General features: G+C 45.2%; 1 protein-coding gene across 20 annotated transcripts in view; it reads right to left on the bottom strand.

Annotated features, from left to right (window-relative positions):
- Positions 1–6,420: 6,420 nt before the first annotated feature.
- Positions 6,421–26,340, bottom strand: part of LOC127011035 (uncharacterized) — a 42,601-nt gene continuing 22,681 nt past the window's right edge. For 9 of the 20 annotated variants that reach the window (XM_050887935.1, XM_050887930.1, XM_050887931.1 and 6 more), the window contains 2 exons: positions 15,187–15,333; positions 6,421–6,672 (listed from right to left, as the gene is read on the bottom strand). In XM_050887935.1, coding sequence (XP_050743892.1) covers positions 6,500–6,672; positions 15,187–15,277 — 264 coding nt within the window. In that variant the 5' untranslated portion in view covers positions 15,278–15,333 and the 3' untranslated portion in view covers positions 6,421–6,499. Of the gene's footprint in view, positions 6,673–15,186; positions 15,334–25,096; positions 25,349–26,340 lie in introns of those variants that run through there. The other 11 variants (XR_007764053.1, XR_007764051.1, XM_050887942.1 and 8 more) reach the window with 5 other exon arrangements.

Here is a 26,340-nt window from a genome sequence, read left to right as displayed (position 1 = left end):
TCCAGGATGTTTGGTATTATCAACATTGTGGTCGTAGCCGTTTCCGTTCCCAAAGCTATGCGGGTACCCAGGGCGCGGGTAACATCGGCAGTGGACCCATCTGCAAGAGAAATTCGCGTTCGCACGTCCCTTCGGTTGGTAGTGCTCCCAATGTCCTGTGCGATCCCCTCACTGATGAAACTCCTCGAAGCCCCGGTGTCTAGGGTAGCGTGGATAACCTTCCCCTTTATGGTGACCGCGGCTGCGATGCGTCCTTCCTCAAACCGTAGAGGTGGGCGAGGACCCTGTCCGTTTTCCGAAGTCGTTGGCCGGCAGCAGTCGAGGGTGCGTACGCCCCTTCTTCCGCACTCCCAGCAGAAGAGCGCCCGTTGATTGCGACATTGTCGAGTGAAGTGTCCCAATCCTCCACAGCGGTGACAGGCGTTCCTTACGTCAATTGGTCCTACAGATACTTTAGGCACCGTTCGGTTGGTTGCGAGGGTGACCGGGGGATCGGCGGGTTGAGTATTGTTTCTTGGGTTTCCGTTTCCTGAGTGCGCGGTTCCTGAGGTTTGCAGTGGTACTTGGTTATTTCTTTGAGATCTGCGCGACCCGTTGCCAGACAGCGTTGGATGCAAGGCCTGATCGCGGTCACGGGCGGTCTCGTATGCCAAAGCCCGTTGGATCAGCATGGCTAGATCTTCGAACTTGTGTCGCCGAACGAATAGTTGGTATCCTGGCATGAGATTGTTGTAGAGTCGCTCGAGCTCTTGAGCGGAAGAGAACTTTGCCCTTTGCATCAAGAGTCTCAGTTCCACCACGTACTCCTTGCAAGCTTCCCCTTGCCGTTGGTACCGGTTCCTTATAGTATCTTTAAGTAGTTGAAAATAGAGGGGAGGTAGGAACCAATCTAAAAACTCCTTCCTTGAGAACTCGGTTCCCAAGGCAACGTTGTCCTTGGTTTTTCCTTTGCGCTGTTCCAGATCTCCTGGTGGGGCTGCAGACTGTCCACGAATGTCCCTCGGCGTTGGTGCCTCCGGATATATCGTGGCTAGTTCTCGGATCCTGTCCTGCTCTGTTTGCTCGTGGTTACCTCGGGTGAAGAACGCTATAAGCCGGGTGCGCAGTTCCTCAACCGTTCCCGTTGGTTGCAACCCAAACTCCGCCGCGAGGGCTTGCAGCTCGTTGTTGGGGCGATCCGTTACTCATCTTACGCCCATAGCGTAGTATTTGCGCGATGTAGACTGTACGGATTCAATCTAAAGGCCGCTGAGAATCCTTGTAGTTGCGTGCGGGTTTGCGTGGGTTTTACGAATTAAATATACAGGTCTCCGAGGATCCTTGTAGTTGCGCGAGGATATACTTACACGGTTTACCTAACAAGGCCGCTGTGGGTCCTGGTCGGTACGCGAGAAGGTGCCAAGAATTTAATTGTTAGCTCGGATTCGTCGAGTTATTGAATAATATTTGTAAAATTATTTAATAATTATTAAAACCACGGGAGGTCTTTGTAGGTGCGCGAGGATGTACGATGAATACTAATTAAATTATTAAAATACTGGAGGTCCTTGTGGGTTTTCTTGAGAATTTTTTTTAGCTGGGTCCACTGTTGAGGTTGTATTCGCGATGACGACCAGTGATCGACTGTCCCTTAGCCAGCAGGCGCACCTGGTTTTATAGCTGCCGGGTCTACGTGTTTCTGCGACGCGGGCAGAAGACGCGCGACCTTGGAAAGCTTTCGGGCGCTGGCGTCGGTTTGGCTAGCGAACCGCGGGGTTGAGGAAAGGCAGAGGACACACGATCGTGGAAAATTTCCAAATTTTTACACGAAGGGCCACGTGTGTGGTGTCGCGGCGACGCACGCAGCCGAAAACCCAAATCAGAGAACCGGCATGGCAAACATGTGTTGGGAAAATGCTATATATATATATATACAAATTCATTCTTTTATTATTTTATTATTTATCTATATTAGATTTATTGTAATCCTAGCGTGGGTGGTTTGATGTCGTGGAGCCAAATGTGTGTGATGGGAAATTTTTATTGTATTTCGATATGCATTTGTACATCTAAAATGTTATTCCCTAGGTATTTACATTTTGTTCCTGGCGCTTTGTGGGGTGCTTTGAACACCTGTTTAAACGACAGGTTCCACTGCTCGGGATGCTCCCTGTTTACGCCCGCCGCTGTCACCTGTTCCCGTGATTGGTAGAAATATGAAGGGGAGGGAATGGGATGCGCTGAAAAAAATGTTTTCCCCGCCACCCCAACATGAAACACAAGAAAACAGAAAGGGGGGCACAGAAAAATGCTGGGCCATCTTTGTTTCAAACACTTTTTTTCCCCCGGGTCCTGTTTCTGGGTTTTGGATTACGTGCTCCTTCGTCTGGGCGGGGATCCTGGTGCGCATATCCGTCGTTCTTCAATGTAGTTCGTGGTTTTCTCTCAGAAAGTAAACAGTCGTGCCCTGGGCTTGTTGAGATGTCCACTCACTTCCACTCAGAAATGTAATCCTCTCCCGCTCTTGCGACCAAATTTCGCATTTTTAAGTGGACGTTAGCAGCATTTGGCGGTGGCAGAGCTTTATTCTTATGCGGCTGCGATCGGATTCTCTCGAGCCGCTTAGTTGGCTCGCTTTCGGGCGTTCGGATGACGTTGGCTGAAGCAGAGCCCTCTGCCGGTTGGTGAGATGCTTGGCTTTGGCCGCTCTCTGTTGCGGGTGATGTTGGCCGCAGCAGAGCCCTTTGCCCGTGGGATGCAGGAGTTCCTTTCCAGGCTGCGGCGCTGCGTTGGCGAGGCCTTTCTTAGCGATGGTGGGTTTTAAGCTTCTTATATATATTCTTCTATATATTGGCCTTCGTGGCTGGGGTTTAGCGGGCTAATATTTACATTATCTTACGTGTCTACAAATATGTGTCTTACATGGCTACAAATATGTTTAATGTGGGACTTGTGAGAGCCGTTTTACGACTCTTCACAGACGATCGTTGCATCCATCCAGTAAAATACTGGGATGGGCTCGTTCGTCCATATATTGTTTTCCAATACTCATCGTGCCAGCTTAACGGTGTGAACTGCTCCGCTTAATTCGGTTCTTGGAATGGTTAAGGGTTTTTGAGGAGAAAATTTGCTTTTGGCTGTAAGTAGGGAAACATAATATGAGTTAGTGTGCTGTACGCGTAAATAGACTGCTGCTGCGTAAACTACGGATGAGCCGTCACAAAAGGCATGAATTTGATAGCCTTCACCAGAGTCGGAGGAAAGTCCGATCCAGCGTGATATAGTGATGGTGTCGGTGTCATCTAAGAAACTGAAAAAATGGCGTCCAGCGTGCCACGATATGCGAAGAAACTGCGTCTTCCCATTGCAATCCAGTGATGGTTCCATCGCACTGGGTGATCGTTGCAACATTATTTATTTTAATAAAATTCTAGCCGATATGATGATCGGGGTAATCAGTCCGAGCGGGTCGAATAATCGTGAGATATTAGATGGGATTAGTCTTTTCGTTTCGGAGGTTGAACAAGGATTTTGTATTCGAACACATCTGAAGTTCGTACCCAGTACATTCCCAATGTCTTGACCGGGTCCTCATTGTCCCATTGTAGCAGAGTTTTACCGCATCTGTGCTCGACGGGAATTTCTGGCAACAATGATGGACTGTTGCTCGCCCACTTCCTTAACCCCATGCATGCCTTTTGAAGTGCCCCAGATACTTGCTCCATTTTGTCCTTTGCAGCCTCAACTGTACAGTCCTCGGTAAGCTTATCATCGACGTAAATCTCGTGCTTCAGGACATGTTTCGCCCTCGGATATCTGCCAATTTCGTCTTCGCCAATTTTATATAGCACTCGAATTGCTGTAAACGGAGCGGATGCTGTGCCGAAAGTTACCCTTGTGAGACAAAATTCGTTGATTTCGCCGTCGGCTGCCCTCCAAAGGATCCGTTGGTACTGATGGTCGTCGTGATGTACGTTTATGCATCGATACATATTTTGGATGTTTGCTGTGAATACATGTGAATATTTTCTCCAATTCAGAATAACTGTAGCCAGGTAATTTTGCAATGCTCGTCCGACACACAGAATGTCGTTTAGCGACCGACCATTGGGAGTCTTGGCGGATGCGTCAAACGCTATCCTATGTTTGGCGGACAGGCTTTCTTCCTTGATAACCGCGTGATGTGGAAGAACACAAGAGGATATCGATATGTTGCTAGCGCTTACTTGGTGTTCTGTCGCTCGGTACTCTTCGCTTGCGTTATCTGGCTGGGATCTAACGGATCCATTCATCTGGTGATCATTTAAGGTGGCGTTCCAGGTTTAATCGTCCGATGGTCATTTCTGGTCGCAAAGTGCTTTAAGCGGCAAAACATAACGTGGAATTTTTAAGTGCCGGTTGGTTTCTTTAAAGAATTCTTCGCACCAAGACTCTTTAGCGGAGAGAGGATGGGGTTCCGGAACTGCTTCTGTTTCGCAAAACTATTTTAATATATGTTCTGTGTTTATTGCGGTGTGAGTTGCTGGTTGGGCTCGGCAGATCATGCTTGGCCGGACTGGACCCATCCGAAGATTGTGTTTTGTGCCATGGGCTCGGCTGCTGACCCGGTTCGCAGGCCTGGCAGAAATATTTGAGTCAACAAATCTGCTCTGATTATTAGGTCGATTCGTTTGGAGCGGTAGAATTGCGGGTCTGCTAGCGCAAGGCCAATGTGTTGTTCCCACTTCCGAGAAAGGGTGCTTTGTCCGGGCAAAAATGCTGTTAAGGAATTAAGGACATAGGCAGCTCCGACTTCTAAACTGGGTGAGCTTCTGCTCGGTGGACGAATGCTGAAGCTAACGGTGCCCTTGCACTGCTGAGTCTTACTTGCTGCAACTCCTGCATTTGTGCTGTGCGTGGAAACCTTCTTAAAACGTAGCGATTTTACTGTATGTTCCGAGATTAGGGTTGCTTTGGATCCATTATCCAGTAGGTCGTTGATCGCGGCTTTTGGTCCGGTTTTTGGATTGGTGATATAGACTCGGGCGGTCGCTAGTAAAATGCTCCGTATTGGTGCTGCGTTGAATGCAGGCTGGATGTCGGAGGCGTTTGTACAGGTGTAGACTGAGTTTCTTGTGTGAGTGACGGACGCTATGGGTGGTGCATGAGCGTATGGTGACGCTGACCACATTTCTGACAGTTCCGCGTACTTGTGTACCGTGAGTGCGTGTGTGAGGTTCCCAAACAGTTAAGACGAAATTTAACCCAGATGGCAAACTCCTTTCGCTGATAAGAGTCCATGGACAAAAATGCGGGGCACCTCTGGAGGATGTGGCTGGACCCGCAATGCACGCATCGAAGGTTGCTGGGAACCCGCGCTTGCTCATTGTGACATTGGATATGACTGTTGGGGTCCGTGGACGGACGAACCTGTTGCTCAAACGAGGCGTTTCGGTCGCATCGATCGTGACGAGGCGGTCATTTATAAACTGCTCCAGGTTGGGGAATGATGGCACCTCATCTCCTTCGCCAATGTTGTAGACACAGTAAGCGAGCCAATGACTGGGTTTTTTGGCTATTTTACTGATGCGCTGAAGTGCTTAAGTTCAAGCTAAGTTGCACGGTTATGTTGGATGAATATAAATATAGTCTTGAATGAATTAAACGCACATATCAGATATTGTATGCTGGCGTGAGGTTGTTCTAAGCGCGACGTTCAGACTTTCAATTGAATTGGAGAGGCAAACAATGAAAAGATTGGAGACTGAAATACTCGCATACAATTCAAGTTATATTCGCGGATCAAATTCACGGGTGTCTTCTTTCCAATTCTCTGTGTCCAACTCTGAGGCATATTGAATTGCAGCGTGCCGAATGTAAAAAATGTAGAAAATGTATTTATTTAGTAGATCGTACATTTTCGTCACAAAAGTTTTTTGTTTGATATAAGAAGTTTTTACACTTTTTTTTTTTACACTTAACACGTGTACAAAATTTAGTTATTTGTAGCTGTTTTATCTTTAAACTAGCTAGTTTATCCAAAAGTGGTAGAAAAAAAGTTTCCTTTGTTAAGCTATTTAACATCATCTAAATATTCAGGACCTTCAAATAGAGTTTGGAACGCACAAGGTCCATGCTCAGGTAAGGTAAGATGCTCTGAACTGGTAAATGTGGCCATATTTGTTGATTAATTACTTTGACACGGGTATTTTTACAAGAATGTATCGTGGGCCAAAGGTTGAGGAGCTGTTTTGAGTAATTAGAAAGAACGATAAAATAATTTAAAATCTAATCTTAAAGTCTTGGTATGCAATTCCCTGCAGTACCAATCAGCACTTAGTGAGCACCGAATCGCTACAAAGTGCCGATTACTGAACGCTAATTCAGTGCTCAATTTGTTTGAAGTGATCAATAATTAGCACAGATTCAGTGCTTTTTTAAGCGAAAGAAAAAGCAAAGGTATAGCGTTTAGCAGATATACACATAGATATAAAATATATTTCGGTTCTATTTCATTGTTTTGAATTATTTACTATTAAATTTACAATGCGGGCGCTTTTAGGTTACCGGTGTTATTGGGGTTCTTGGCACCTCCTCCATCATCTGGAGGCTGCGTACCCTTCCGCTTCGAGCAACTCAAGTTTCTCATGCACCGCATCGCCTTCTGAAGAACCTTTTCCGGAGGCTCCGAGGGCTCCACCTGAGCGAATGCATCTAGAATTGGAAAAAAAATATGTTTGCATTAGTTGAAAAATTTGGATTTGTCTTCTTGTTTCTGTCTCCTGATTTATTTAATTTTGTTGTTAAAAATAATTGAGAAAACAAAGAAGAACGCTATATTCGAGATATCAAATACCCGTTAGTCAGCTTAAAGGAGCAAAAGGAATATGGAGATATATAAGCAGCAAAGGGATATTTTAGTAGATGTTATGTGGGCGGAAGACAGATTAAAGCGTTTAAGCCGTTTGTGGGCGTGGCACATTTTTTCTTGGGTCAGCAGAAAGGTATTTATGAGGCAAACACATTTCAGTTAAAATTTTCTTTCTGAAACTTATTCTGAACTTGCGCTGCGCAGGAAGCCCAGGAATCTATATGCCAAGTCTGAATTTTCCTGCTCCTATAGTTTTCGAGATCTCAGCTTTCATAGGGAAAGACGGATATGGCTAAACCGACTCGGCTAGTGATCCTGATGAAGAAAATATATTCTTTATGGGGTCGGAAACGCTATTTTCTTCCTTTTACATACTTTCCTACGAATCCAGAATATCCCATTTTACTCTACGCGTAAGGGGTATAAATATACAGTTGCGGAAAAAATAACACTTTTCCAGGAATTAATAATTAGAGAAGTTTGGAAGTCTTATTTTAAAAGCGTCGTTAGGAATTTGTTTAAGCACACAAAAGTAAAATTTAAAGAATTTAAACCACAACCTTTAGTTTTAAAAACAAACATCTCTTATTTTCGGTTCCTTGAAAGTTTTCCCTCAATAAGATGTTAAGAGTCTTTAACAGATTTGTAATACCATAAATTTTTTATTAATACCCACCGTTTCTTGTTTTTTACTACATAAACGAATATTTTAGACTACAATTTTTTTTAAATCACTGGTTTTGTTTATTAATTATTGTTTAATGAAAACAACAAGCAACATCATATTTTCCGCTAATCCGTTATTGCTCTGTTCTTTGACATGTCCCGTTTGTCTATGCCTGTCCCCTTGCACATGAATGCAGGGTATTTATGGACATGTTCGACTATTCAAATCGTTATGTAAAAATAAAATTTTAAAAATTCACTTATTATTAAATTATTAACGATTATTAACGATAAAATATTTTTAAATTTTTTCTTAAATTCTTGGTATGCAATTCCCTGCAGTACCAATCAGCACTTAATGAGCACCGAATCGCTACAAAGTGCCGATTACTGAACGTGAACGGGTGTTTCTGTCGATTAGGAGAAGCTGGACATCTGTTTTTCTGGCGACTCTAAGAAGCAGTGGACAACAGCAGTTTTAACAGCGAATTTTAGATTTCTGATGCTAATGTTAGCAGCACGACACACCGAGGAAGACATAAGGAGAAGCTGGTTGCGTTTATAACCGAGCTTTTATATTTCATAATTTATAAATCAAAATTAGCATTAAGTCAAAGATTGAAAGTATTTTAACGAACTGATTTCTTTGGTTTCTGCTCGCTACGGTATTTGTGCGGCTAGCTCAGTAGATTGTGTGTGTTCGTCCCACCAAATTTATATAAACGTGACCGCCCAGTAGTTCAGTGAAAAAGCACAGAATTCTCGGGTTCGGAGTGGGTTTATTGCGGGTATAACTGCAGTCGGCTTTATAACTTGCTTGTCTCGCTGTCTCCGACGGTGTGGGTTGTCTTGTCGCTCCTCGAAGATCCTTGACCGCTGATTGCTCCTGACGTGGCTGGCTCGGTGACTGCTCGGCCACGATTCAGACTCGCTATGGGGTCAGCCGTGCGGGCTTAGGGAAGCGTCACCGTTCTCAGACTAGGGTGAACAGACTGACGAGCTCTCCAGGATCACTCCTCTCGATACCCGACCTCCTGTCCCTTGCTCTGTCCCTGATGGTCGCACGGGCTTCCGCTCAGATCGTGCGGACAGTCAAGGCGGAACGCCAGGAAACTGCCTTGCTTTTCACTTCGCTTCTGTGCCTCGTGTAAACGAACGTTCCACCCTAGCGTCACCCTTCCGCGTACTGTACGTGCCGTTCCTGCGGGCTCGATCCTCCTTGCGTGGCCGTTGCGATGTGGTGTCCTGCTTGCTGGTGGCGATGTCCTGCAAGCTGCTCCTGACAGGTGGCTGTAGGTCTTGACTTCTGTGCTGGGCTCGAAGGCATACGCCGATCCGGGACTTCTCTCCCTTCTGGCTCGTGACTCTCAGGGTTCTGTTGCGCCGCTCCGGGACTTCTCTCCCTTCTGGCTCGCTACTTTAGGGGTTCCGTTGCGCCGTTCCGGGACTTCTCTCCCTTCTGGCTCGCTACTCTAGGGGTTCCGTTGCGCCGTTCCGGGACTTCTCTCCCTTCTGGCTCGCTACTCTAGGGGTTCCGTTGCGCCGCTCCGGGACTTCTCTCCCTTCTGGCTCGCTACTCTAGGGGTTCCGTTGCGCCGTTCCGGGACTTCTCTCCCTTCTGGCTCGCTACTCTAGGGGTTCCGTTGCGCCGCTCCGGGACTTCTCTCCCTTCTGGCTCGCTACTCTAGGGGTTCTGTTACGCCGCTCCGGGACTTCTCTCCCTTCTGGCTTGCTACTATCGATTTCAAATCTAAGTCTAGTAGACCCTCCAGGCGTAACGCCAGGACTTCGTCGGCAGGACAGAACAGAACCTAGCCGTGTGGTGCCTCCTTAGACCTCAGCCACCTGTGTCTCAGTTCGGAGATTCCTAGTAATCCCAATCCCGAACGTCTCGACGTGACGATCTTGCTCCTCGTAGGCTCCTACGGCGCTGCTTCCGACGACTCGCCCTGGTGTGGCTCCCTCGTAGCTTGCTTGGTTGGATTTCGTTCGCTCTCGACTGACCGCTCGCTCTTGACTGTCTGATCTCGACAGAATGCTCTCGACTGAATGATTGATCCCGCTGCCAGCGCCCTGCGGGTTTATATAGGGCCTCTGGGTACCGTTATTTCCCTTTTGCACACGGCCCGCCAAAACTCTCCACATCGGGTCCAAAGTCCATGGTTCCTGTTTGACCCTCTTGTCCCTGACGCACTGCTTCCCGCCTGATGCTGCCGTCGCGCTGATCCCGGAGACGCATGCGACATGTTTGTGTGCCGCACCGCTACTGAGATGTGGCACCTTCTTTCCAAAGTCCAAAGTCCGGCGGCGTCCCGCTACTCCTTTATGCACACGGCACTCTCGCTCCGCCCGTCAAGTCTCCGCTCTCTCCTTCTCCATTGTTAGTCTCCAAACTCTCTTAGTCTCCGAACCCTCATGCTCTCCAAACTCTCTCGCCCTCCAAACTCTTGTCTCCAAACTCTCTTCCTCTCCAAACTCTCTCGCTCTCCAAACTCTCTTCCTCTCCAAACTCTCTTCCTCTCCAAACTGTCTCGTTCTCCGTTCTCGATCTCCAAACTCTCTCGTTCTACGTCCTCGACCTCCAACTCTCTCGTTCTCCGTCCTCGCTCTTCGCCGCGCCGCCACTACGCGAATTCGCCGCGTACCTCGTGAGCGGCCGGCCATCTGCTGCTGGGATTTGTGGGGAGTTATTCAACTCCTTAGTATACAAATGAATACAAATGGTGAAGCTCAACATATTTCCGAGTTTTTATTACAAAGTGTGTGAAAGACCCCCAGAGTAGACTTCTGCTCAACTTTGACGATCGGGTGCGAATCGGCACAACATTTTGGTGGCCCATGAGGGGAATATACACTCATAACTTCACCAGCTTCCAATATTTGTAAACATACTTCAATCTTTGTGCTTACTTGTGTGCAAATCTACTATTAATTTAAACCAGCAATGTTACGCAACCTTTGCCACGTACATCCCATAACGGAGCCTCGAATAACGGAGGTATCAAGAAGTCGAGGAGAATAGCGGATTCAACCCATGCCCATTGCCATCTCATGCGACACACTAGTCTCGTGAAGTTTGCGTTCCCCTTCAAAGCTTGATCGCAACACGAGCGGAACGACTAAAAAAGGTGAGTGTGTTTGTGAGAGTATTTGTGTGTGGTTTTTCAAAGCAGAGTGCAATAGGAAAACATTAAAATGGGTAAAAATGAAAGTAATGGTAGTGATTTGGCAGAACAGAGCTCGGCACCTTTGGCTGTGGTCGAGCCTTTTGCAGACGTGTACGCAATGCAGATGGACTTATCTTCCAGGTTGACCCAACTAATTAAAAATGCTAAAAAGGACGGTCAAATAAAGAAAACTAAATCCTACTATGAGTTTCGCCTCAACAAGCTCAACGAGCTTTCGAAACAATTTTACGCAAATCATCAATCGCTCATTTTACAGCAATGTCCACGATCGCATCCGTATTTTGCGGATGCTGTTGAATACAATTTTGAGCAAGCATACAGCCACATTTATTGTTCTTTCGTCGATGAATACGATACCAAGTTTCCGGTTCCAATACAGGTATCAAGTGATCAATCCATAAACAACACCCTTGTGCCCAGTCCTGTTTCCACAAATCAGCTGCCCAAATTGCCAGTACCCCACTTTTCAGGAAATTTTGCAGATTGGCCATCTTTTTATGACAGCTTTACGCAGCTAAAACATGAAAATCAATCTCTTTCAAACATTCAAAAATTTCATTTCTTGAAGCAAGCACTACCGCACGGACGAGACCAGGATATAAACCATATGGCATTAACAGAAACCAACTATGCAGTGGCATGGAACCTTGTGGTAAAACGATACAACAACCCTCGACTGCAGTTCATGTACAATATGAATGCACTGTACGGAATCGAGCCACTGTCCAAGGAGATCGCGGTGGACCTTAGGAATTTGTTAAACTTGGCAATTGTATGTATAAGTGAATTCCGACGACTACACATTGCCATTGATTCCTGTGATCATTGGTTGGTACATCACTTACTCACAAAGCTGCCTATCAGCACAACACAGGCCTGGGAACATTCCCTGGGCAACAACGTGGAAATCCCCACCTTCACAAAGCTGGAGGTGTTTCTGCACAATCGATTGGTCAGCATCGATCTAATTGAGAGTAGGAAACCAGCCGTTCCAGTTAGATCATCTATACAATCGACCAACCATCGCCAGACAACCAGACCATCGGGAAACTCCACTGTTAGGGGACACAGCTTCCACAGTACTCTTGAGTCTGGATCCATCAGGTGCTCTGAAACTGAAAAAATGGCGTCCAGCGTGCCACGAGATGCGAAGAAACTGCGTCTTCCCATTGCAATCCAGTGATGGTTCCATCGCACTGGGTGATCGTTGCAACATTATTTATTTTAATAAAATTCTAGCCGATATGATGATCGGGGTAATCAGTTCGAGCGGGTCGAATAATCGTGAGATATTAGATGGGATTAGTCTTTTCGTTTCGGAGGTTGAACAAGGATTTTGTATTCGAACACATCTGAAGTTCGTATCCAGTACATTCCCAATGTCTTGACCGGGTCCTCATTGTCCCATTGTAGCAGAGTTTTACCGCATCTGTGCTCGACGGGAATTTCTGGCAACAATGATGGACTGTTGCTCGCCCACTTCCTTAACCCCATGCATGCCTTTTGAAGTGCCCCAGATACTTGCTCCATTTTGTCCTTTGCAGCCTCAACTGTACAGTCCTCGGTAAGCTTATCATCGACGTAAATCTCGTGCTTCGGGACATGTTTCGCCCTCGGATATCTGCCAATTTCGTCTTCGCCAATTTTATATAGCACTCGAATTGCTGTAAGCGGAGCGGATGCTGTGCCGAAAGTTACCCTTGTGAGACAAAATTCGTTGATTTCGCCGTCGGCTGCCCTCCAAAGGATCCGTTGGTACTGATGGTTGTCGTGATGTACGTTTATGCATCGATACATATTTTGGATGTTTGCTGTGAATACATGTGAATATTTTCTCCAATTCAGAATAACTGTAGCCAGGTAATTTTGCAATGTTCGTCCGACACACAGAATGTCGTTTAGCGACCGACCATTGGGAGTCTTGGCGGATGCGTCAAACGCTATCCTATGTTTGGCGGACAGGCTTTCTTCCTTGATAACCGCGTGATGTGGAAGAACACAAGAGGATATCGATATGTTGCTAGCGCTTACTTGGTGTTCTGTCGCTCGGTCCTCTTCCCTTGCGTTATCTGGCTGGGATCTAACGGATCCATTCATCTGGTGATCATTTAAGGTGGCGTTCCAGGTTTAATCGTCCGATGGTCATTTCTGGTCGCAAAGTGCTTTAAGCGGCAAAACATAACGTGGAATTTTTAAGTGCCGGTTGGTTTCTTTAAAGAATTCTTCGCACCAAGACTCTTTAGCGGAGAGAGGATGGGGTTCCGGAACTGCTTCTGTTTCGCAAAACTATTTTAATATATGTTCTGTGTTTATTGCGGTGTGAGTTGCTGGTTGGGCTCGGCAGATCATGCTTGGCCGGACTGGACCCATCCGAAGATTGTGTTTTGTGCCATGGGCTCGGCTGCTGACCCGGTTCGCAGGCCTGGCAGAAATATTTGAGTCAACAAATCTGCTCTGATTATTAGGTCGATTCGTTTGGAGCGGTAGAATTGCGGGTCTGCTAGCGCAAGGCCAATGTGTTGTTCCCACTTCCGAGAAAGGGTGCTTTGTCCGGGCAAAAATGCTGTTAAGGAATTAAGGACATAGGCAGCTCCGACTTCTAAACTGGGTGAGCTCCTGCTCGGTGGACGAATGCTGAAGCTAACGGTGCCCTTGCACTGCTGAGTCTTACTTGCTGCAACTCCTGCATTTGTGCTGTGCGTGGAAACCTTCTTAAAACGTAGCGATTGGACTGTATGTTCCGAGATTAGGGTTGCTTTGGATCCATTATCCAGTAGGTCGTTGATCGCGGCTTTTGGTCCGGTTTTTGGATTGGTGATATAGACTCGGGCGGTCGCTAGTAAAATGCTCCGTATTGGTGCTGCGTTGAATGCAGGCTGGATGTCGGAGGCGTTTGTACAGGTGTAGACTGAGTTTCTTGTGTGAGTGACGGACGCTATGGGTGGTGCATGAGCGTATGGTGACGCTGACCACATTTCTGACAGTTCCGCGTACTTGTGTACCGTGAGTGCGTGTGTGAGGTTCCCAAACAGTTAAGACGAAATTTAACCCAGATGGCAAACTCCTTTCGCTGATAAGAGTCCATGGACAAAAATGCGGGGCACCTCTGGAGGATGTGGCTGGACCCGCAATGCACGCATCGAAGGTTGCTGGGAACCCGCGCTTGCTCATTGTGACATTGGATATGACTGTTGGGGTCCGTGGACGGACGAACCTGTTGCTCAAACGAGGCGTTTCGGTCGCATCGATCGTGACGAGGCGGTCATTTATAAACTGCTCCAGGTTGGGGAATGATGGCACCTCATCTCCTTCGCCAATGTTGTAGACACAGTAAGCGAGCCAATGACTGGGTTTTTTGGCTATTTTACTGATGCGCTGAAGTGCTTAAGTTCAAGCTAAGTTGCACGGTTATGTTGGATGAATATAAATATAGTCTTGAATGAATTAAACGCACATATCAGATATTGTATGCTGGCGTGAGGTTGTTCTAAGCGCGACGTTCAGACTTTCAATTGAATTGGAGAGGCAAACAATGAAAAGATTGGAGACTGAAATACTCGCATACAATTCAAGTTATATTCGCGGATCAAATTCACGGGTGTCTTCTTTCCAATTCTCTGTGTCCAACTCTGAGGCATATTGAATTGCAGCGTGCCGAATGTAAAAAATGTAGAAAATGTATTTATTTAGTAGATCGTACATTTTCGTCACAAAAGTTTTTTGTTTGATATAAGAAGTTTTTGTTATAAACATAAATCAAAACCAAACTCAGAAAGTGTTAGATGTTCTGAATCGATGGTTATTAGACAAATCATATTAGAAGGGTGTAAAAAGACTTTAAAATATCCTCTAATAACATATAGTACCTGAAGCTTTAGTTTTTTACAAGTAACACGTGTACAAAATTTAGTTATTTATAGCTGTTTTATCTTTAAACTAGCTAGTTTATCCAAAAGTGGTAGAAAAAAAGTTTCCTTTGTTAAGCTATTTAACATCATCTAAATATTCAGGACCTTCAAATAGAGTTTGGAACGCACAAGGTCCATGCTCAGGTAAGGTAAGATGCTCTGAACTGGTAAATGTGGCCATATTTGTTGATTAATTACTTTGACACGGGTATTTTTACAAGAATGTATCGTGGGCCAAAGGTTGAGGAGCTGTTTTGAGTAATTAGAAAGAACGATAAAATAATTTAAAATCTAATCTTAAAGTCTCGGTATGCAATTCCCTGCAGTACCAATCAGCACTTAGTGAGCACCGAATCGCTACAAAGTGCCGATTACTGAACGCTAATTCAGTGCTCAATTTGTTTGAAAGTGACTGCTTAAATTAACATAGGCATATCCTAGGATTAAGTAGTGCTCAATAATTAGCACAGATTCAGTGCTTTTTTAAGCGAAAGAAAAAGCAGATATACACATAGATATAAAATATATTTCGGTTCTATTTCATTGTTTTGAATTATTTACTATTAAATTTACAATGCGGGCGCTTTTAGGTTACCGGTGTTATTGGGGTTCTTGGCACCCCCTCCATCATCTGGAGGCTGCGTACCCTTCCGCTTCGAGCAACTCAAGTTTCTCATGCACCGCATCGCCTTCTGAAGAACCTTTTCCGGAGGCTCCGAGGGCTCCACCTGAGCGAATGCATCTAGAATTGGAAAAAAAATAGGTTTGCATTAGTTGAAAAATTTGGATTTGTCTTCTTGTTTCTGTCTCCTGATTTATTTAATTTTGTTGTTAAAAATAATTGAGAAAACAAAGAAGAACGCTATAGTCGAGATATCAAATACCCGTTAGTCAGCTTAAAGGAGCAAAAGGAATATGGAGATATATAAGCAGCAAAGGGATATTTTAGTAGATGTTATGTGGGCGGAAGACAGATTAAAGCGTTTAAGCCGTTTGTGGGCGTGGCACATTTTTTCTTGGGTCAGCAGAAAGGTATTTATGAGGCAAACACATTTCAGTTAAAATTTTCTTTCTGAAACTTATTCTGAACTTGCGCTGCGCAGGAAGCCCAGGAATCTATATGCCAAGTCTGAATTTTCCTGCTCCTATAGTTTTCGAGATCTCAGCTTTCATAGGGAAAGACGGATATGGCTAAACCGACTCGGCTAGTGATCCTGATGAAGAAAATATATTCTTTATGGGGTCGGAAACGCTATTTTCTTCCTTTTACATACTTTCCTACGAATCCAGAATATCCCATTTTACTCTACGCGTAAGGGGTATAAATATACAGTTGCGGAAAAAATAACACTTTTCCAGGAATTAATAATTAGAGAAGTTTGGAAGTCTTATTTTAAAAGCGTCGTTAGGAATTTGTTTAAGCACACAAAAGTAAAATTTAAAGAATTTAAACCACAACCTTTAGTTTTAAAAACAAACATCTCTTATTTTCGGTTCCTTGAAAGTTTTCCCTCAATAAGATTTTAAGAGTCTTTAACAGATTTGTAATACCATAAATTTTTTATTAATACCCACCGTTTCTTGTTTTTTACTACATAAACGAATATTTAGACTAATTTTTTTTAAATCACTGGTTTTGTTTATTAATTATTGTTTAATGAAAACAACAAGCAACATCATATTTTCCGCTAATCCGTTATTGCTCTGTTCTTTGACATGTCCCGTTTGTCTATGCCTTTCCCTTTACACATGAATGCAGGGTATTTATGGACATGTTCGACTATTCAAATCGTTATGTAAAAATAAAATTTTAAAAATTCACTTATTATTAAATTATTAACGATTATTAACGATAAAATATTTTTAAATTTTTTCTTAAATTCTTGGTATGCAATTCCCTGCAGTACCAATCAGCACTTAATGAGCACCGAATCGCTACAAAGTGCCGATTACTGAACGTGAACGGGTGTTTCTGTCGATTAGGAGAAGCTGGACATCTGTTTTTCTGGCGACTCTAAGAAGCAGTGGACAACAGCAGTTTTAACAGCGAATTTTAGATTTCTGATGCTAATGTTAGCAGCACGACACACCGAGGAAGACATAAGGAGAAGCTGGTTGCGTTTATAACCGAGCTTTTATATTTCATAATTTATAAATCAAAATTAGCATTAAGTCAAAGATTGAAAGTATTTTAACGAACTGATTTCTTTGGTTTCTGCTCGCTACGGTATTTGTGCGGCTAGCTCAGTAGATTGTGTGTGTTCGTCCCACCAAATTTATATAAACGTGACCGCCCAGTAGTTCAGTGAAAAAGCACAGAATTCTCGGGTTCGGAGTGGGTTTATTGCGGGTATAACTGCAGTCGGCTTTATAACTTGCTTGTCTCGCTGTCTCCGACGGTGTGGGTTGTCTTGTCGCTCCTCGAAGATCCTTGACCGCTGATTGCTCCTGACGTGGCTGGCTCGGTGACTGCTCGGCCACGATTCAGACTCGCTATGGGGTCAGCCGTGCGGGCTTAGGGAAGCGTCACCGTTCTCAGACTAGGGTGAACAGACTGACGAGCTCTCCAGGATCACTCCTCTCGATACCCGACCTCCTGTCCCTTGCTCTGTCCCTGATGGTCGCACGGGCTTCCGCTCAGATCGTGCGGACAGTCAAGGCGGAACGCCAGGAAACTGCCTTGCTTTTCACTTCGCTTCTGTGCCTCGTGTAAACGAACGTTCCACCCTAGCCTCACCCTTCCGCGTACTGTACGTGCCGTTCCTGCGGGCTCGATCCTCCTTGCGTGGCCGTTGCGATGTGGTGTCCTGCTTGCTGGTGGCGATGTCCTGCAAGCTGCTCCTGACAGGTGGCTGTAGGTCTTGACTTCTGTGCTGGGCTCGAAGGCATACGCCGATCCGGGACTTCTCTCCCTTCTGGCTCGTGACTCTCAGGGTTCTGTTGCGCCGCTCCGGGACTTCTCTCCCTTCTGGCTCGCTACTTTAGGGGTTCCGTTGCGCCGTTCCGGGACTTCTCTCCCTTCTGGCTCGCTACTCTAGGGGTTCCGTTGCGCCGTTCCGGGACTTCTCTCCCTTCTGGCTCGCTACTCTAGGGGTTCCGTTGCGCCGCTCCGGGACTTCTCTCCCTTCTGGCTCGCTACTCTAGGGGTTCCGTTGCGCCGTTCCGGGACTTCTCTCCCTTCTGGCTCGCTACTCTAGGGGTTCCGTTGCGCCGCTCCGGGACTTCTCTCCCTTCTGGCTCGCTACTCTAGGGGTTCTGTTACGCCGCTCCGGGACTTCTCTCCCTTCTGGCTTGCTACTATCGATTTCAAATCTAAGTCTAGTAGACCCTCCAGGCGTAACGCCAGGACTTCGTCGGCAGGACAGAACAGAACCTAGCCGTGTGGTGCCTCCTTAGACCTCAGCCACCTGTGTCTCAGTTCGGAGATTCCTAGTAATCCCAATCCCGAACGTCTCGACGTGACGATCTTGCTCCTCGTAGGCTCCTACGGCGCTGCTTCCGACGACTCGCCCTGGTGTGGCTCCCTCGTAGCTTGCTTGGTTGGATTTCGTTCGCTCTCGACTGACCGCTCGCTCTTGACTGTCTGATCTCGACAGAATGCTCTCGACTGAATGATTGATCCCGCTGCCAGCGCCCTGCGGGTTTATATAGGGCCTCTGGGTACCGTTATTTCCCTTTTGCACACGGCCCGCCAAAACTCTCCACATCGGGTCCAAAGTCCATGGTTCCTGTTTGACCCTCTTGTCCCTGACGCACTGCTTCCCGCCTGATGCTGCCGTCGCGCTGATCCCGGAGACGCATGCGACATGTTTGTGTGCCGCACCGCTGCTGAGATGTGGCACCTTCTTTCCAAAGTCCAAAGTCCGGCGGCGTCCCGCTACTCCTTTATGCACACGGCACTCTCGCTCCGCCCGTCAAGTCTCCGCTCTCTCCTTCTCCATTGTTAGTCTCCAAACTCTCTTAGTCTCCGAACCATCATGCTCTCCAAACTCTTGTCTCCAAACTCTCTTCCTCTCCAAACTCTCTCGCTCTCCAAACTCTCTTCCTCTCCAAACTCTCTTCCTCTCCAAACTCTCTCGTTCTACGTCCTCGACCTCCAACTCTCTCGTTCTCCGTCCTCGCTCTTCGCCGCGCCGCCACTACGCGAATTCGCCGCGTACCTGGTGAGCGGCCGGCCATCTGCTGCTGGGATTTGTGGGGAGTTATTCAACTCCTTACAGTATATAAATGAATACAACTGGTGAAGCTCAACATATTTCCGAGTTTTTATTACAAAGTGTGTGAAAGACCCCCAGAGTAGACTTCTGCTCAACTTTGACGATCGGGTGCGAATCGGCACAACATTTTGGTGGCCCATGAGGGGAATATACACTCATAACTTCACCAGCTTCCAATACTTGTAAACATACTTCAATCTTTGTGCTTACTTGTGTGCAAATCTACTATTAATTTAAACCAGCAAAGTTACGCAACCTTTGCCACGTACATCCCATAACGGAGCCTCGAATAACGGAGGTATCAAGAAGTCGAGGAGAATAGCGGATTCAACCCATGCCCATTGCCATCTCATGCGACACACTAGTCTCGTGAAGTTTGCGTTCCCCTTCAAAGCTTGATCGCAACACGAGCGGAACGACTAAAAAAGGTGAGTGTGTTTGTGAGAGTATTTGTGTGTGGTTTTTCAAAGCAGAGTGCAATAGGAAAACATTAAAATGGGTAAAAATGAAAGTAATGGTAGTGATTTGGCAGAACAGAGCTCGGCACCTTTGGCTGTGGTCGAGCCTTTTGCAGACGTGTACGCAATGCAGATGGACTTATCTTCCAGGTTGACCCAACTAATTAAAAATGCTAAAAAGGACGGTCAAATAAAGAAAACTAAATCCTACTATGAGTTTCGCCTCAACAAGCTCAACGAGCTTTCGAAACAATTTTACGCAAATCATCAATCGCTCATTTTACAGCAATGTCCACGATCGCATCCGTATTTTGCGGATGCTGTTGAATACAATTTTGAGCAAGCATACAGCCACATTTATTGTTCTTTCGTCGATGAATACGATACCAAGTTTCCGGTTCCAATACAGGTATCAAGTGATCAATCCATAAACAACACCCTTGTGCCCAGTCCTGTTTCCACAAATCAGCTGCCCAAATTGCCAGTACCCCACTTTTCAGGAAATTTTGCAGATTGGCCATCTTTTTATGACAGCTTTACGCAGCTAAAACATGAAAATCAATCTCTTTCAAACATTCAAAAATTTCATTTCTTGAAGCAAGCACTACCGCACGGACGAGACCAGGATATAAACCATATGGCATTAACAGAAACCAACTATGCAGTGGCATGGAACCTTGTGGTAAAACGATACAACAACCCTCGACTGCAGTTCATGTACAATATGAATGCACTGTACGGAATCGAGCCACTGTCCAAGGAGATCGCGGTGGACCTTAGGAATTTGTTAAACTTGGCAATTGTATGTATAAGTGAATTCCGACGACTACACATTGCCATTGATTCCTGTGATCATTGGTTGGTACATCACTTACTCACAAAGCTGCCTATCAGCACAACACAGGCCTGGGAACATTCCCTGGGCAACAACGTGGAAATCCCCACCTTCACAAAGCTGGAGGTGTTTCTGCACAATCGATTGGTCAGCATCGATCTAATTGAGAGTAGGAAACCAGCCGTTCCAGTTAGATCATCTATACAATCGACCAACCATCGCCAGACAACCAGACCATCGGGAAACTCCACTGTTAGGGGACACAGCTTCCACAGTACTCTTGAGTCTATTTCCATCAGGTGCTCGCTCTGCCAACAGAATCACTTTCTAAGACGGTGCCCGGACTTCCTTGCCAAGGATTGTTTCGCGATTATAGTCGACCGCTCAAAGGCATGCATCAATTGCCTTAGTGCTTCCCATTCTCTCAGTCAATGCAGCAGCAACCGAAACTGCTCGCAATGTGGTCAACGGCACCACACTTTGTTACATTTCCCGAATGCTCAACAAAGTCCTTCATTGACTCCTGGAGTATCCCGACAGCATATTTCAGACTCGGGTCGGAGCGCAGACGCGGTACAAAATGCACCATCAACGCAACTCTTCAGCGCAGTTGCCTCCCATCTGAACTCAACGACTTGCTACTGCACTGGTTCGGATCGTAAATAGCTCCACTGGGCAGTCAGCTTTAGTTCGAGCTCTCATCGACCATGGTTCGGAAGGCACCCTCATCACGGAAAACATCATCACGGAACGGCATCCTGTTCGAGCTGAGATCACGGGAATTGGTAATACGTCGCATAATCAGTGCAGGCACAGCACCGACTTCACCATAATCTCATGTTCAGGATCGGATTTTAACGCCTTCATCCTTCGGTCACTAACAGGTCATTTACCAAAACAAAATGTAAATATTAAGTCCTGTAAACATCTCCAAGGGTTATCCCTTGAAGATCCTAATTTCATCAAGTCGGGTCGCATTGACTTACTTATCGGTGTCTACATTATCCCGCAATTAATGCTTCCGGACATTCGCAAGGGGACGGTGGCAGAACCAATTGCACAAAACACACAGCTGGGCTGGATAGTTTTTGGACCAGCTGAAGCATCCCAGACGACATCAATCTCCATCCGTTGTAATTTGACAAACCTAAACAACATGGTACAGAGGTTTTTCGAATTGGATCAGGTCTGCACAACAAGACAACTCAACGCAGAGGAAAGATGGTGTGAAGACCATTTTTAACAAACTCATATCCGTCAGCCGAATGGAAAATATCTGGTTCGTTTGCCTTTAAAAACGTTGTTTGACCCCACACAGGTGATCGGCCGGTCAAGGTAAATCGCATTAAACCGTTTTCACGCCCTGGAAAGGAAACTTAATCATCGGCCAGATTTCAGTCAAAAGTATGTCAGCACTATTCAGGAGTACTTTGATCTCAAGCAGATAAAAGAGGTAAAAGGTAGTGAGGAAGAACACACTAGGATCAACGCTCAAAGGCAACTCTCAATCTCTGCGTGCACCGTTCCACATCATGCTGTGATCAAAGACGACAGTTTAACTACAAAGATGCGCGTCGTATATGACGCTTCGTGCAAAACATCTAACGGGAGGTCTTTGAATGATATTTTATGCAAAACGATCTTGGAGGAGTTATACTTAACTGGCATTTCCATCGGTATGTCTTCGTGGCCGATATAACGAAAATGTATCGCTGCATAGATATGCATGAAGAAGATGCCCAGTATCAGCGAATTTTCTGGCGCGATGAAAAGGGACTCATCAAGGAATATTTTTTGACTACAGTAACGTTTGGCACTGCCTCGGCACCCTTCACGGTGATTCGAGTCATACATCAGATTGCGTCCGACGAGCGCGAACGCTATCCTCTGGCCGAGCATGTCCTTAAAAAGGAAATCTATGTGGACGATGTTCAAACCGGCACAAGACCATCGACGGAGTTCTAAAAATTCGCAATGATGTTATCGCAGCTCTGCAATCAGCAGGCATGGAGCTCAAGAAGTGGGCATCTAACCATCCAGATATCTTAGAAAGCATCCCAACTACAGATCTCTCTAACAGTAGCATTTTTGAGATAGACAATAAGGACTCCATTAAAACTTTAGGGTTGTATTGGCATCCAAACAAAGATGGTTTTGGTTTTAATCTTAAGTTTTCTCTCAATCCTATATTCACCAAACGTTCTATACTATCCACAGTAGCACGCTTATTCGATCCGTTGGGATACCTGGCACCAGTGATCATCGCTTCGAAAATCCTGTTGAAGGAAGTTTGGAGTTTTTTTTTTGGAGCGCAATGATGAGCCCCCCGCATCATTAGATTGGCACGACCCATTGCCGCTCGCCGAGCGGTGGCGACAGCTCATTCAAGAGCTCCCCGACATTGAAGAGATCCACATCCCTCGGTGGTTAGGCTTCGATTTAAGGCATGTCTCGACGTTGCAACTACACATGTTTTGTGATGGATCATCCATGGCGTATGCAGCGTGCGTTTATCTTCGAGCTAGTTGTACGGATGGTTCTGTGCAGGTTAATTTATTAGCAGCCCGCAGTCGAGTCACACCTGTTACGCCACTAACAATTCCGAGAGTTGAGTTATCCGGAGCCCTGCTGTGCACACAATTGGCCGATTGGATTGTCAATCAACTTCAAGCATCACATCACACCATATCCGTACACTACTGGTCGGATGCAAAGATAGTGCTGTATTGGATCAGCGGTGACCCTAGGCATTGGAAGACATTTGTGTCGAATAGAATAGGAGCAATCATGGAGGCAAGCTCGCCATCGCAGTGGAGACATGTTCTTACGCAAGAAAACCCAGCAGATTGTGCTACACGCGGGCTCACCCCTTCCCAGCTGAAACACCACACGCTTTGGTGGAACGGACCACATTGGCTGCAGCTTTCGGAGGAGCATTGGCCAGTCAATCCAGTTCAGTCCCCAAAATCAGAACTTATTTCAGGAGAGCAATCCTTAAAGCACATCGAAGCCCACATTTGTATAGAAGTGCAACCATTTATTGAATCATATTCCCCCTATAATAAACTCTTATTCGTTACAGCCTACGTCAAACGATTCATTTATAATACTCGTCACAAAAAAGCGGATAGACTCACCGGCCCTATTCAGGTATCTGAATTTCAACAGGCTTTGTTCGCACTGGTGCGGATGGTTCAACAAGAAGTCTATTCGGTAGAATTATCAAGACTACGATCCAACAAATTTCTTTCCAAACACAACAAACTCAGTCAGCTATCACCCTTCTCGACGATGAGAGTTAAAGGCAGACTTAAGAATGCTTTCCAGCTCTCCATGTCTCAACGCACACCAATAATTCTTCCAAAGGCCCACCACCTGACGATTTTAGTTATAAGGAACGCTCATCACAACACCTTACATGGCGGTGTGCAACTAACTTTAGCTACAATTCATCATGTTTTCTGGATCGTCAACGGTAAACAGGCAGTAAAAAGGATTCTGCGACAGTGCGTAACCTGTTTCAAACACCGGCCGTCACCATCAAGCCAACTAATGGGAGATTTACCAGCGCACCGTGTCAATCCGCCCAAACGGGCGTTCGAAGCAACTGGAGTTATGGATTACACTGGTGCGATTGAGATAAAGTCATCCAGATTCAGAGGTCACACTTGCTATAAAGCATACATTGCAGTTTTCATTTGTTTAGCGAGCAAAGCGATTCATTTGGAAGCAGTCACGGGAATGTCAGCACAGCATTTTCTGTGGGCGCTGCAGCGCTTTATCGGACGTAGGGGTTTTTGTCAACATCTATACAGCGACTGTGGAACCAACTTTATCTCATCTGACAAGTCTCTAAAGCTGTGGACTAATAAATTCTATAAAGGAATTGAAGAGACAGTAGTTCCTGAACTTACTCGTCGAAACATTCAGTGGCATTTCAATCCTCCACATAGTCCAAACTTTGGAGGACTCTGGGAATCCAACGTAAAAGCTGTTAAAACCCATCTTTATCGATCATTTAATGGGATTCGAATGACGTACGAGCAACTGTCTACCATTCTTGTCCAGATAGAAGCGTGCTTGAACTCTCGGCCATTATGTCCCTTAACGTCTGACTTAGATGATTTGCAAGCTCTCACCCCTGCACATTTTTTAATCGGGGATTCGATGATGTCACTCCCTGAGCCTAGTCTTAAGGATTCTTCATTAAACACAGAGTTCCTGAATGGTCAAAGGATGTTTCGCCTCTTTTGGAAAAAATGGAGTGCAGATTGGCAAGTGGCGCCACGAAACTGACAATCTTCAGCGTAACGACATGATCATCATCAAGGATGATCGAACTGGTCCTTCTGACTGGAAATTAGGGCGAATCATCGACTTACATCCTGGGGCCGATGGGCTCGTTCGAGTAGCTACAATTAAGACCTCAAGACCTTTACAAGAGGTCTGTGTCAAAGATTTGTCGTTTGCCCTTGCCCAGATTTACTGAAGAGTCTAGCCCAAGTACACAACCCATGCACCTTTGAATATACCCGCATTCACTCCATAACACACTTCAACCTTTTCAGAGTTTAAGCATGGTCCAAGGTTTTGAATACTGGGTCCAGTATAGGGGGCGGCATGAACGGGTGTTTCTGTCGATTAGGAGAAGCTGGACAGCTGTTTTTCTGGCGACTCTAAGAAGCAGTGGACAACAGCAGTTTTAACAGCGAATGTTAGATTTCTGATGCTAATGTTAGCAGCACGACACACCGAGGAAGACATAAGGAGAAGCTGGTCGCTTTTATAACCGAGCTTTTATATGTCATAATTTGTAAATCAAAATTAGCATTAAGTTAAAGATTGAAAGTATACAAATGATTACAACGCTAATTCAGTGCTCAATTTGTTTGAAAGTGACTGCTTAAATTAACATACGCATATCCTAGGATTAAGTAGTGCTCAATAATTAGCACAGATTCAGTGCTTTCTTAAGCGAAAGAAAAAGCAAAGGTATAGCGTTTAGCAGATATACACATAGATATAAAATATATTTCGGTTCTATTTCATTGTTTTAAATTATTTACTATTTAATTTACAATGCGGGCGCTTTTAGGTTAACGGTGTTATTGGGGTTCTTGGCACCTCCTCCATCATCTGGAGGCTGCGTACTCTTCCGCTTCGAGCAACTCAAGTTTCTCATGCACCGCATCGCCTTCTGAAGAACCTTTTCCGGAGGCTCCGAGGGCTCCACCTGAGCGAATGCATCTAGAATTGGAAAAAAAATAGGTTTGCATTAGTTTAAAAACTTGGATTTGTCTTCTTGTTTCTGTCTCCTGATTTATTTAATTTTGTTGTTAAAAATAATTGAGAAAACAAAGAAGAACGCTATAGTCGAGATATCAAATACCCGTTAGTCAGCTTAAAGGAGCAAAAGGAATATGGAGATATATAAGCAGCAAAGGGATATTTTAGTAGATGTTATGTGGGCGGAAGACAGATTAAAGCGTTTAAGCCGTTTGTGGGCGTGGCACATTTTTTCTTGGGTCAGCAGAAAGGTATTTATGAGGCAAACACATTTCAGTTATGTAATGTAATGTAATACCATTAATTTGTTTATTAATATGCACCGTTTCTTGTTTTTTACTACATAATCGAATATTTTTGATTAAATTTTTTTTAAATCACTGGTTTTGTTTATTAATTAATGTTTAATGAAAACAACAAGCAACATCATATTTTCCGCTAATCCGTTATTGCTCTGTTTTTTGACATGTCCCGTTTGTCTATGCCTGTCCCCTTGCACATGAATGCAGGGTATTTATGGACATGTTCGACTATTCAAATCGTTATGTAAAAATATAATTTTAAAAATTCACTTATTATTAAATTATTAATGATAAGCTTATTAACTAAAAAAACAAACAAATTAACCCCCTTACAAATTATTTAAATTATTTGTATTTACATTTAATAAAAAAAAGTCTAGTTTCCCGCATTTTTCAGGAAAGACATGTCGTGAGAGGGAGAGGGAAAAAGTCCTTTTTGGGATTTTTCTCCGCGAAAATGCGCGGCTCTCATATGGCTCTTCCCAAGTCGCTGGCTGCTCTTCCGACGTCGCAGTCGACTTAGTGCTGATTGAGGGCTTAAGCTGAATTGTGGAACTGCAGGGTGCTCCCACAGATTTTTAGAAGCATCGAAAAATCGATTTTTTTTTGAGAGTTTCTTGGGAAAGAAACAATTGTTCGATTGAAATGAAA

Source organism: Drosophila biarmipes, chromosome 2R (genome assembly GCF_025231255.1).
Source record: "Drosophila biarmipes strain raj3 chromosome 2R, RU_DBia_V1.1, whole genome shotgun sequence".
NCBI lineage: Eukaryota > Metazoa > Arthropoda > Insecta > Diptera > Drosophilidae > Drosophila > Drosophila biarmipes.
This window is presented reverse-complemented; position numbering and strand designations above follow the sequence as displayed.